Raw genomic sequence first — 14,269 nt, forward strand, 5'->3', positions numbered from 1 at the left:
CACCTGGGTTCTAGGTTGATAATAATCAAAATTTAAATAATATCATTATGGTAGTCTCTTTATGCGAAGGAGAGTTACATACTGACAAACTGACAAACTGACAAACTGACAAACTGACATACAAGTGAAGCTAATAAAAAGCGTGTAAAAAACTTATAGGAATCGTGAAATACACCCTTGAAAAGATTTTTAGACCTATTATCGATCGATCAACCCCATAGACACCGAGTAACAGCCCTATAAGTGGCTATTTTCAGCTAATTTTAGCGGAATTTAAGTTTTAAAAATTCGTTCCTCAGTGTCCACGGGAGATTAAGAGAAAAAAACTAATGGGAATCATCAAGTGGACCCTCCAGAAAATTTTCAGACCTATAATCGATCGATCAACCCCATAGACACCGAGTTACAGCCCTATAAAAGTCGTTTTTTGAGTAAATTGACAAAAAATTGACTGTTAAAAATTTATTTCTCAGTATCCACGGGAGATTAAAGAAGAACACTCATGGAAATAATAGAGTACACCTTAAAGAAGATTTTCAGGCCCATTATCGATCGATAAACCCCGTAGACACCAAGTAGCAGCCCAATAAAATTTGTTTCTTGAGTAAATTGACAAAAAATTGACTGTTAGAAATTTATTTCTCGGTGTCCACGGAAGATTAAGGGAGAACACTCATTGGAATAATAAAACACACCCTAGAGAAGATTTTCAGACCTATAATCGATCGATCAACCCCATAGACACCGAGTAACAGCTCCATAAAAGTCGTTTTTTAAGTAAATTGAAAGAAAATTGACAGTTAAAAATTTATTCCTAAGTGTACACAGGAGATTAAGGAAGAACACTCATGGGGATATTAGAGTACACCCTAGAGAAGATTTTTTGGCCCATTATCGATCGATAAACCCCATAGACACCGAGTAACAGCCCCATAAGTGCCTATTGTTAGCTTATTTTAGCGGAATTTAAGCTTTAAAAATTAATTCCTGAGTGTCCACGGAAGATTAAGAGAAAAAAACTTATTGGAGTCATAGAGTACACCCTAGAGAAGATTTCTTGACGCAGAATTGATCGATTAACTCCTTGGACACCGAGTAACAACCCCGTAAAAGGCGATTTTTGAGTAAATTGACAGAAATTTGACTATTTAAAATTTATTTCTCGGTGTCCACGGGAGATAAAGGAAGAAAACTTATGGAAATCATAGAATAGGCTCTATAGATGATTTCGAGACCCATAAACTTTGCAAGAAGTGTCAACGTGTCTGAAGATCAATCTAAGATGGATGAACAAGAATTAATAAGATGTTTAATTACTTCTTTAAACAAAGAACCTATTAATTATGATGAGGCAAGCAATTCAAGTGAAAGATGTCAGTGGATGAAGGCTATCAAAGATGAATTGGACTCAATAACTAAAAATGACGTCTCGAAAATGATTTACATGAACCATGTTTATACACTTGGAGGAAAAATGGAATTGTAGCTGTACTGCTAATTTATGTAGATGACATTTTAGCTGCTAGCAATGATCTGTTATGATTTTTTGTTGAAGACAAAAAAATAGAGATGAAATTCTACATGTTAACAAAACTCAGTGTCAAATGAGTGCGACTTTCTTTTAACGAGCCGACAACGTCCGAGTCGAAGTCAGCTTCTGCGTATAGCTATTGTTCGAGCGCGAGTTGACTGTTTAACTCGTTGAATTTCGTTTCTATTGTTCATATGTGTATCAGTTTACACATATTTCACGAGAGAATTAACCAATCACAATCGAGGAAATTCTTTAATTTTTTTTTCACCTACAATAAGATGTGGATGTTCAGTTCCGAAAAAAATAACCTCGATCCTGTAGACTTTGGCTACCAACAAAAAGATCAAAAACTAGTACCAAAGCGAGTCGTATCTCTTTATCCACCCATTGACGAATTACCCCCACCATGCCATTGCAAAAATTGTTCAAGAAAATGTAATTGTAGAATTAACGGAATGTTATGTTGCTCTTTTTGCAAGTGTGTAAATGAAAAGAGCTGTCAAAATTACATATTTTGCTCAACAGAATAAAAGCTAGTTTAGTAAAAAAATACCTTAATTATTTGTGCAGTTACATTCTCTTGTTTGTATTCTTTTTTACAGTTACAGAGTCGATTAGTTGTAAACTAACTAAACCAAGAAGAATAATGGAAAACCGAAATTCTGACTTATAAGCTAGAAACCGCTACTTATGGAGCTGTTTCTCTAAAGATATAGGAAGAATCCATCGATTATGGGTCTCGAAATCATCTATAGAGCCTATTCTATGATTTCCATAAGTTTTCTTCCTTTATCTCCCGTGGACACCGAGAAATAAATTTTAAATAGTCAAATTTCTGTCAATTTACTCAAAAATCGCCTTTTACGGGGTTGTTACTCGGTGTCCAAGGAGTTAATCGATCAATTCTGCGTCAAGAAATCTTCTCTAGGGTGTACTCTATGACTCCAATAAGTTTTTTTCTCTTAATCTTCCGTGGACACTCAGGAATTAATTTTTAAAGCTTAAATTCCGCTAAAATAAGCTAACAATAGGCACTTATGGGGCTGTTACTCGGTGTCTATGGGGTTTATCGATCGATAATGGGCCAAAAAATCTTCTCTAGGGTGTACTCTAATATCCCCATGAGTGTTCTTCCTTAATCTCCTGTGTACACCTAGGAATAAATTTTTAACTGTCAATTTTCTTTCAATTTACTTAAAAAACGACTTTTATGGAGCTGTTACTCGGTGTCTATGGGGTTGATCGATCGATTATAGGTCTGAAAATCTTCTCTAGGGTGTGTTTTATTATTCCAATGAGTGTTCTCCCTTAATCTTCCGTGGACACCGAGAAATAAATTTCTAACAGTCAATTTTTTGTCAATTTACTCAAGAAACAAATTTTATTGGGCTGCTACTTGGTGTCTACGGGGTTTATCGATCGATAATGGGCCTGAAAATCTTCTTTAAGGTGTACTCTATTATTTCCATGAGTGTTCTTCCTTAATCTCCCGTGGATACTGAGAAATAAATTTTTAACAGTCAATTTTTTGTCAATTTACTCAAAAAACGACTTTTATAGGGCTGTAACTCGGTGTCTATGGGGTTGATCGATCGATTATAGGTCTGAAAATTTTCTGGAGGGTCCACTTGATGATTCCCATTAGTTTTTTTCTCTTAATCTCCCGTGGACACTGAGGAACGAATTTTTAAAGCTTAAATTCCGCTAAAATTAGCTGAAAATAGCCACTTATAGGGCTGTTACTCGGTGTCTATGGGGTTGATCGATCGATAATAGGTCTAAAAATCTTTTCAAGGGTGTATTTCACGATTCCTATAAGTTTTTTTCTCTTAATCTCCCGTGGACACTGAGGAATGAATTTTTACAGCTTAAATTCAGCTAAAAATAGCCACTGAAGGGGATGTTCCTCCGTGTCCATGGGGTTAATCGATCGATTATGGATTTGAGAATTTTTTCTAGGGTGCACTCTATTATTTCCATGAGTGTGCTTCCTTAATCTCCTGTGTACACCTAGGAATAAATTTTTAACAGTCAATTTTCTTTCAATATACTTAAAAAACGCCTTTTATGGGGCTGTTACTCGGTGTCTATGGGGTTGATCGATCGATTATAGGTCTGAAAATCTTTTGTATAGTGTCCTGGTAAATTCTCATGAGTCTGATTCCTTAATCTCCGATGGACACCGAGGACTGATTTTTCTAAAGTCGAAAATCCGTCAATTTAATTAAAAAACCCCCTTTTATGGGGCTGTTACTCGGTGTCCATGGGGTTAATCTTTTAATTATGGGTCTGGAAATCTTCTGTATAGTGTTCTGGTAAATTCCCATGAGTTTGATTCCTTAATCTCCGATGGACACCGAGGACTGATTTTTCTAAAGTCGAAAATCCGTCAATTTGATTGAAAAACCCTCTTTTATGGGGCTGTTACTCGGTGTCTATGGGGTTAATCTATCAATTATGGGTCTGAGAATCTTCTGTGTAGTGTCCTGAAAGATTCCCATGAGTTTGATTCCTTAATCTCCGATGGACATCGAGGACTGATTTTTCTAAAGTCGAAAATACGTCAATTTAATTGAAAAACCCCCTTTTATGGGGCTGTTACTCGGTGTCTATGGGATTAATCTATCGATTATAGGTCTGGGAATCTTCTGTGTAGTGTCCTGAAAGATTCCCATGAGTTTTATTCCTTAATCTCCGATAGACACCGAGGATTGGATTTTTTTTAACTTAAATTCTTGACAAATAAGTCAAAGAACGCCTTTTATGGGGCTGTTACTCGGTGTCTATGGGGTTAATCTATCGATTATGGGTTCGGGAATCTTTTGTATAGTGTCCTAGAAGATTCCCATGAGTTTTATTCCTTAATCTCAGCTGGACACCGAGGATTGAATTTTTTAAAGTCGAAAATCCGTCCATTTAATTAAAAAAACCCTCTTTTATGGGGTTGTTACTCGGTGTCTATGGGGATAATCTATCGATTATGGATCTGAGAATCTTTTGTATAGTGTCCTGGAAGATTCCTATGAGTTTTATTCCTTAATCTCAGCTGGACACCGAGGACTGATTTTTCTAAAGTCGAAAATCCGTCAATTACTTAAAAAACCCCCTTTTATGGGGCTGTTACTCGGTGTCCATGGGGTTAATCTTTTAATTATGGGTCTGGGAATCTTTTGTATAGTGTCCTGGTAAATTCTCATGAGTCTGATTCCTTAATCTCCGATGGACACCGAGGACTGATTTTTCTAAAGTCGAAAATCCGTCAATTTGATTGAAAAACCCCCTTTTATGGGGCTGTTACTCGGTGTCTATGGGGTTAATCTTTTAATTATAGGTCTGGGAATCTTCTGTATAGTGTCCTCGAAGATTACAATGAGTTTTATTCCTTAATCTCCGATGGACACCGAGGACTGATTTTTCTAACGTCGAAAATTCGTCAATTTAATTAAAAAACCCTCTTTTGTGGGGTTGTTACTCGGTGTCTATGGGGATAATCTATCGATTATGGGTCTGAGAATCTTCTGTATAATGTCTTGGAAGATTCCTATGAGTTTTATTGTTTAATCCTTGATGGACACCGAGGATTGAATTTTTTTTAACTTAAATTCTTGACAAATAAGTCAAAGAACGTATTTTATGGGGCTGTTACTCGGTGTCTATGGGGTTGATCGATCCATTATTGGCCTTAAAATCTTTCGGAAGGTCCACTCTATAATTCCCATAAGTTTTTTTCTCTTAATCTCCCTTGGACACAGAGAAATAAATTTTTAAAGTTGAAATTTCGCTGAAATTAGCTGAAAATAGCCACTTATAAGGCTGCTACTCGGTGTCTATGGGGTTTATCGATCGACAATGGGCCTGAAAAGTTTCTCTAGGATGTACTTTATGATTCCCATAAGTTTTTTTCTCTTAATCTCTCGTGGACACTGAGAAATGAATTTTTAAAGCTTAAATTCCGCTAAAATTAGCTAAAAATAGCCACTTATGGGGCTGTTTCTCTGTGTCTATGGGGTGGATCGATTGATAATGGGTCTAGATATCTTCTGTAGAGTTTTCTTTATGACTCTCATAAGTTTATTTTCTTAATCTCTTATCTACACCGAGCTTCTAATTTTTTTTCGTCTTTGTATTTTATTTTTACTCGTCGTTTGCCGATTGAGTCCACGGGATGCGTGCGCGCGACAGAGAGGTCCTACCGCTATTCATCGTTTTTTGCGATATCTTCGAAAATATTCACTTTATCAAAAAATCGATAAGAACATTTTTTATTGGTTTTTTTATTTTAAGCACTTTTTTTTAAATAAACTTCCCCGTCAAATCAGCCGTTCTTGAGTTATACCGGTTTAAACAATTAAATTGTTAATAACAATTGTTTGCACCATTTTCTATAAAATTAAATACGATATTCGTAATCCCCGACCCAAAATACGTAAGGATTCGTTGGAATTTTCCATGGACATAAAATGTACACGGGCTTCCCTCTTCAGCCGATGGACTATATATTGTTACAGACTAACTAAAGATAATAAATTTAACATTACTTAATGCCATTAGACATGCATTGTTTATGCTGTATGTATGAATTGTATAACTTATGATATAAAAAGTACAGTTCATAGGTTTAAAAAGTTGAGTTGGTGCCACCATTATTGAATTAATTAAAATTGAATATCTCTCGAACCAATCAACCGATTTTATTACATCAAAAACGATCCGGTCAGAATAAGTGTCGAAGTTATGTAGAAAAAAAAATGTTTTCCTAATTTTTCGTCAACAATATCTCTGAAATCATTTAATCAAATTTGACGTTCTTGGCAGCAATCAACGTGGTTTTTTACAGTTAAGAGCTGATTAGTTCTATGTTAAACCGTTATTGTAGCTTTGAGCTCACTAATAGTGCTGAAAAATTTGCGTTAAATACTCCCAAGAACGACAAAATCAATTGATTGATTCAGAAGATAGCGTTGTTTAACGATTAAAAATAAACGTTTTGTTGAAAGTCTACCAGTTTACTGTGCTCAAAGAGCTTTAAAGCTAAAATAAATTACATATATTCTACTTGAAGAGCTCAAAAACATTGCAACAAGCAATGTTTTAATCGCTTTGTAATAGAAATCAGCTGGAAGTTACAGGGATATCCTGAAAGATCAGTCGTTTTCCACATTTTTTTTAAATAGCCAGCAGAATCTTGCAGAGGATGCTAAAATAAATCCTCTTAAAGAGTTTTGAAAACAGCTGACCCTACACATCTCTGGAACTTCCCGCTAATTTTAATCGCAAAGCGATTTTTGAGCACTAATTGTTCAAAATGACTTGACAAATAGTTCAGACGATAAATAGAAAAAAAAAACGTCATAAGATTATGCCCGAGATCAAATTATTTTGCAAGTACGAAAAAAGTTTTAATTTTTTAGAGAAATTTTGTTGTACATTGACAGACGTTTCAGACAAAAAGTACGTCTAATACCTAAAAAAAAAAAAAATTAAGAGAACGGTTGACCCTGAAGGCCATCCCTGCAACTTCCCGCTAATTCCATACCTAGGCGCTTAAAAATTGCACTTATGACGTTTTTGAGCTCTTCGAGCTCAGAAATACAATTTATGTGTTATTTGGAGCTCTCCGAGCTCAAAGAGATAGCTTTGCTATGCTTTTGAGCTCTTCGAGCTTAAAAGTCTTATCAAAGTTCTACACGGAGAGAAAATGTGGGAATCATTCCTATAATTTTAATGAAATATTTTCTTATACCATTTTAGGAGCGATTACTTAAATTATAGGAATTACACCCATAATTTTTGGGAAACGTTACTATAATTATAGGAATGGTTCCCATAATATATAGGAATAGTTTCCACAATATTATTGAAATAGTTCCCATAATATTATAGGAATGATGCCTAATAATATTGGAGTAATTTTTTTTCACACAACTGTAGTATTTAATTAATTACTTTTATCTGAATTTATTTTTTTTTTTTTGATTAAGTGATTCTTTTATAATATATAAATTAGTAAAAAAGTTATCACTAATAATGTTAATGGGACACATGCTTGTAAATTATAATAAAATTGATTAAAAAAAATTAGGAAAACGGTTGACCCTGAAGGTCATCCTAGCAACTTCCCGCTTATCCCAAATCTAAGCGCTTATAATCACATTACTTTTTTGAGCTCTTTGAGCTCAAAAATAGAAATTTTAGGTCATTTTGAGCTCTCCGAGCTCAAAATCTTATCAAAGTTCGATGATACACGAGATTTTTAATTTTCAAACTTTTGTAACTTTTGGATACCAACCGATTTTCACGTGGTTGGCAGCGATCGATGTAGTTTTGAGCTCTATGAAAAGTTTGGTACGAAAAAATTGATCTTATAAAACATTTCGGAGTTATTAAAAAACACTTTTTTCGATTTTTTCGACAACGATATCTCACGAACGCATCAACCGATTCTGATGAATTTGGTGGCGATCGATGCGGGTTTTTAAGGTGAAGAGCTGATTAGTTTTTGAGTTCGATCGGTTCAGCCAATTCAGAGATATTTTGAAAAAATGAAAAAAAATCAACTTTTTTTTCCACTTTTTTTGCAATTTTTCGAAATCTACCGGTCCGAATCGGTTCCAACTTATAGGAAATCTAAGTTTGGCGAAGCCCCTTCGAATGACACCAACCGCGATCAAATCGGTCAATTCGTTCAAAAGTTATAAGAGGTTTACATACATCCACACACACACACACACATCATCATCATCACGCGCGCGCGCACGCACGCACATACATACATACAGACACCACCGCGGGGGCAGTCAGGGAAGCTTCCTATGACCTTAAAACGTCGAGATCTGATGAAAACTCGATTTTGGAAAACGGTGAAAACAAAAACATGCACATTTTTGAAAATTTTAGATTTTTAGCGGGAAGTTAAAAAAAAAGTTAATTAAGAAAAAAAATTTCTTAAATAAAATAAAATTTCCAATGGTTTTGAAATTTCAAATTTTCAAATGTTTTCACGGCTCAACGTATGTATTGCTAATAAATAATTTTTTAAGAATTGATGTATTTCTGTCTGAAACATGCAACGATTAAAAAATTTTTTCTCAAAATTAAATTTTTCCGACTGAAAAAAAAGTGAATTTTTGAATTTTTTCATTTTCACTAAGAATTTTTTTTTTTTTTTTCAATTTCTTAAAGTTCTAGGCAAACTTACGTTGATTTTTAAAAAAACAAAAAAAAATTATACGACCTTATGGAATCTGTAACACAATCTAAAAATTTCATTAAAAATTACGGTATTTGATAATATAAATTCCTTATATCGAATTCGAGTCTGATTAATTTGATTATTTCTATAATTGATAACAACGTGAATGTAGCTGTTCAATTACTACACTTACGTTTGCTGAATATACATGTTTAATGTTTACATATGTCAAATTGAATAACCCACTAGATTCATCTCAGATTTTTTTTACAAGATTACGATTGACTACGATGTATTTGAAACGGTAAGTAATTTTTTATATATTCTATAGGTTATTAAAATTATAACTACGTTTACTTTTCTTTATCTAATGGCCTGATTATTAATTTATTATTTATTAAAATATTTTATGTCAATGACATTCCGAACACGATTAGAATACTATTTTTTTACAGCACATTTTACCATTTTTTTTTATTAAAAACTATTTTAAACTAAATATTTATTTTTTTTAATTATTTTGAAACTATAATGTTATTTAAATATACCATTTATACCATCTTAAATTTCATTTAAAATTTTGAAAAATCTAGGGCTTTTTTAGTACTTTTATTGACCGCTAGGCGGCGAAAAATATTTTTACAAAGAGAGGGGTACCCTCTGAGAATGGCCTTAATAATAAAGTAAAAAGTAATAAATTATCAACAATTGAGAACAATTAGGTTAAAAATCCATGGTGCCGTCGCCATGGTAATCATTACTAAGATAAGAATTGCCAATAAAAGTCGTGACTCTTAAAATCGTACACTTTTTTCGGTCTTGCTTTCCTTTCGAATAGTTTAACTATTTTTTGTACTGTTCGGCAAAAAATCAAATTTGGGTTTTTTTTTACCTTCTCGCTATGAAAGTCAATAGTTGACAATTTACTAACCCTTCTGCAGAACAATAGCAAATATTTTTAAAAATAGTACACACAACGGAAGAAAGTAAGATATACCAATCCTCGTTTTTGGTTTTGTGATAGAATGGAGCATAGATTGGAATGTTCTACTTTTTTCTCTTAATGAAATAAAATCTCACTTTTGTAAGTTATTCTTAATTAACACCAATGTTCTATAGCGGTTTTGATACAAGCCATGCGTCGATCAGCTGCATTTATGGGCGGAAAAGGAGGAAAACGTGGTGGAATATTTGGTAGCGTAACAGAGTCCACGGCAAAATTAATAAATCCAAATGAAATCGGCGTACAATTCAAGTAAATAGTCAATCAGCTTTAAATAATATAGCAACTTTATTTTTTTTTAATAATTGTATTTTAGGGATGTAGCTGGTTGTGAAGAGGCAAAGATCGAAATTATGGAGTTTGTAAATTTTCTTAAAAATACACAGCAATATCTTGATCTAGGAGCAAAGATCCCTAAAGGTGCAATACTTACAGGTATAATTATTTTATAATGCTTTATTTTTGGGTAAATAATTATTTATATACTAATATTAAGTAACTGATTGAAATAAGGACCTCCTGGAACCGGTAAAACATTGTTAGCGAAAGCAACAGCAGGTGAAGCCAATGTTCCATTCATTACAACATCTGGATCCGAATTTTTGGAGATGTTCGTTGGTGTTGGTCCATCTAGAGTAAGAGATATGTTTGCAATGGCACGTAAACATGCACCATGCATACTATTTATTGATGAAATTGACGCGGTTGGTAGAAAAAGAGGTGGACGAAATATTGGAGGCCATTCCGAACAAGAAAACACTCTAAATCAACTTCTAGTCGAAATGGATGGTATGTTAGTGATATATTTTTTAATTTTTAGTGTTAAGATTAATCGTATCTGCAGGATCCTATTGTCATAAAAACTAGGTCAGTTAGTAGCGCCTCCTATTAGGGAGGACTACTTGTAACGACCAGTATTGTTGCAATATCGGCCGAATAAAATCTGCAGATTTCTAGCTTCGATGAAAGCAAACGTGTTAAAGCTATACCAAGAAGGGGTCTTTTATCTCCAATGTAGCCCTTGGAAAACCTAGAATTTTCTATTGTATAAAGTGTTATCCTACATCGTGAACTTTGTAGGAGGACCGTAACGCACCCAGGTTAACTTTCTAAATACATAATTTCAAAAAACTTTATAGGGTGAAGACACTGTACTGCGTGGAGCCGCAATTGAAAAATGAAAGAGATAAGAGGGTTTAGCTAACGACAGGTCTCCCTAAATCAGCGAGCATGTATCCACGACAATTGCAGTAGTCATTTCTGTATTAATATTGAAATTATGTCTCTCTTACCATGTAAACTTAAAAACAATAGTAAAATACATTAGATTTGAAATTACCTTTTTGTAGGGCTCGGGTACAATAATAGATTGTATTTAGATATTTAAGCGTGAAAAAAAAAAAAACAGTGTTAGTTGTCAGAAAAAAAAAATACTTCAGACGGGTCAAACATCGCTCTAAAATTATACTTTCGCTGTTGGAATTGCAAAAAAAATTTTTATCTTTTCAAATTTAAGATATTATTGATAGTTTCAAAATTACCGTCAAAATGATATAAAACTTAGCTTGTCAGTATAGTATGATAATATCTATTTTAATCATAGTTGTTTGTTAACTTATTTCTTTATGAACGCTGTTTTTTGTTTCAAACCATCATTAACTGAAACTTCATAATTTTTTTTTTTTTTTGTTTTTATTAAGGTTTCAATACAACTACAAATGTGGTAGTGTTAGCAGCAACCAATAGAGTTGACATTTTAGACAATGCTCTTTTACGTCCTGGTCGATTCGATCGACAAATATTTGTTCCGGCTCCAGATATTAAAGGTCGTGCATCGATTTTTAAAATTCACTTAAAGCCTTTAAAGTCAAATTTAGATAAAGAAGCTCTAGCAAGAAAAATGGCATCATTGACTCCTGGATTCACTGGAGCGGATATAGCTAATGTTTGCAATGAAGCTGCTCTAATAGCTGCAAGAAACTTGTCGAATAATATTGATATGAAAAATTTTGAAGCCGCCATAGATCGAGTAGTCGCAGGTATGGAAAAAAAGACAAATGTATTACAACCAGAAGAAAAAAAAACAGTAGCATATCACGAAGCTGGCCATGCTGTCTCCGGTTGGTACTTACAGCATGCAGATCCAATATTGAAGGTACAGCAGTATTTGTTGAAAGTTTTTTTTTCTTTTTTTTAATTTTTTTTATTTATCATTAGTTACTAGTGAATTAATATTTCAAATAGTTATAGAATTACGGAATCACAAATTATTGGTGATTTTGTAAGGGTTGTAATTTAAAGTGAAAAGATCATACAAAAAAAGCATATTAAAGCTTCTAGTGAAGTTTTTGATTTTTAAATCTAAGATCGTTAAGAATTTATCAGCATTAGTTGTTTCTAAGTAATTATAAATGTTTTTTTCAAATTTTTTGTCACCGTTGAGAAAGATGTAAATTATTAATTTCAAATGACTGTTACCGAAAAAAATTCAATTCCGAAGAACAAAGGATTTTACTTACAACAATAAAAATTGGTTTTTATTATAATTAGCGAAACAAGTTTTCCCCATTTAAATTTATAGTAATTACGAAGGACCTATGATCAACCCAGGTCTAAAAAATGATAAAAAAGTAGTAGTTTATGATATAAAATTTTGAAGAAAATCGAAGAATGAGCTTAATAAATAATAAGATTTCGGATATTTTGTGTTTTTTATGATGTTTTTCGTCGTGTCAATTGACTGTTAATAAATTGAAAGAAAAATTTAGGTCTTTTGATAGGTACATAAAATATCAAAAAATTAAAGATAAAAGTTTGTAAAATCGTCTTTTTTGATGAGGAACGCTCTATAAATATGTAATTAATTATTTTATTATAATAGGTATCCATTATTCCTCGTGGAAAAGGCCTTGGTTATGCCCAATATTTGCCACGTGAACAATATCTTTATTCAACGGAACAATTGTTTGACCGAATGTGCATGACGCTTGGTGGTCGTGTATCTGAAGAAATATTTTTTAATAAAATAACAACAGGTGCACAAGATGATCTACAGAAAATTACAAAGATTGCTTATTCTCAAATAACATCGTATGGAATGAATGATAAAGTCGGCAATGTTAGTTTTGAACAACCACAACAAGGTGATATAGTAGTAGATAAACCTTACTCGGAACAAACTGCGCAATTAATCGATCAAGAAGTACGAGACCTCATCGCGAGAGCTCATGATCGAACACATAAACTATTATTGGAACACAAAGATGACGTTGTGAAGGTATATATAATTATCATTCATAGAATCGTATAAAATATTAATATTAGTATAAGGATAAAAATAAGGTCTTCAGTAATCACAAATTTTTTTTTACATATTTTTTACTTTTTATAAAACTTAAGTATTAAATACATATTTCTTTAAATTATGACATATATACTGACGATTTTAATTTTTAGGTTGCAGAACGACTCTTAGCAAAAGAAATTTTAAGCAGAGATGATATGATAGAATTACTGGGTCCAAGGCCATTTCCTGAAAAATCATCGTATGAACAGTTTGTTGAAGGCACTGGCTCATTTGAAGAAGATACTACACTTCCTGAAGGTCTTAAAGATTGGAATGTTGAAAAAAAGAGTACAAAACCAAATGAAGACGATATTAAGAATAAACCATCAGCTTCAGAAAGTTCAAAGTAATCTTCATCCAATGTATAAAATTGTTAAAACACCAGTCTCAGTAATTAATTTTATTAATATTTGTATTTATTATTTTTTATGTAGGTCGTGTTTTATTTAAGTATTTCATTCATATTTTTTACAATAGTTTAAAATAAAAAAAAAAATTGATAAATCTTTGAGACTGTCAATCGTAAAGTTAGCCTAAGCTTCTTTATAACTAAATTTGTGAATAAAATGAATCATGTGAATCAAGATCAGTTTTTAATAAATTTCACGACAAAATGAAAAGTCATCGAATTGAATAAAACGTTTTTCAAATTGAATTTCCTAAGTATTCCGAATTCGATTTTTAAAAATACTCATTCAATAATATAATGGGTTTAGGAATTACTTTTGTTTTGTTTTGTGCTTCGAGGGTGTTGCAGAAAAACTTTTTTTTTCGAGTTTGGATAAGGTATATAAACAATAATAATTTTTTTAACTCTAGGACTTTCTGAAAAAGCAATTGTCTTGAAATAATGTATATGAATTACAGGTTGTGGGTTGAGCAAAATTTATCTTGGTATTAATATTATTTCACTGGACAAAAACTAAAATTAATTTCAGAGGGATTCGAACCATGAGACAAAAAAAATAAGCATACAAGATCAAGAATGATATCAAGAGTACTTGGACTTGGTGTTGCTCTTATTTGACTAAATCATGATTTTTAAAAATAGTTTTTTTTGAAAAGTTAAAAAATTCTGTAGACGTGACATCTAAAATTCTTTTTGCATTTTTTTTTAAATTAATATTTAAAAACTATAATTGAAAAATAAACGATCTATTTGTTTAACTTTCAGTAAATTTGTGGGTAATTGAA

General features: G+C 32.5%; 1 protein-coding gene across 1 annotated transcript in view; it reads left to right on the plus strand.

Moving 5' to 3' along the window:
• LOC123267908 (AFG3-like protein 2) overlaps positions 1-13,709 on the plus strand; it is a 23,561-nt gene extending 9,852 nt beyond the window's left edge. The window contains exons 4-9 of the mRNA XM_044732796.1: positions 9,846-9,981; positions 10,046-10,164; positions 10,243-10,518; positions 11,430-11,884; positions 12,611-13,006; positions 13,186-13,709. Coding sequence (XP_044588731.1) covers positions 9,846-9,981; positions 10,046-10,164; positions 10,243-10,518; positions 11,430-11,884; positions 12,611-13,006; positions 13,186-13,425 — 1,622 coding nt within the window. The 3' untranslated portion in view covers positions 13,426-13,709. The remainder of the gene's footprint in view (positions 1-9,845; positions 9,982-10,045; positions 10,165-10,242; positions 10,519-11,429; positions 11,885-12,610; positions 13,007-13,185) is intronic.
• Positions 13,710-14,269: the final 560 nt, after the last annotated feature.

Source organism: Cotesia glomerata, linkage group LG6 (assembly GCF_020080835.1).
Source record: "Cotesia glomerata isolate CgM1 linkage group LG6, MPM_Cglom_v2.3, whole genome shotgun sequence".
Lineage (NCBI taxonomy): Eukaryota > Metazoa > Arthropoda > Insecta > Hymenoptera > Braconidae > Cotesia > Cotesia glomerata.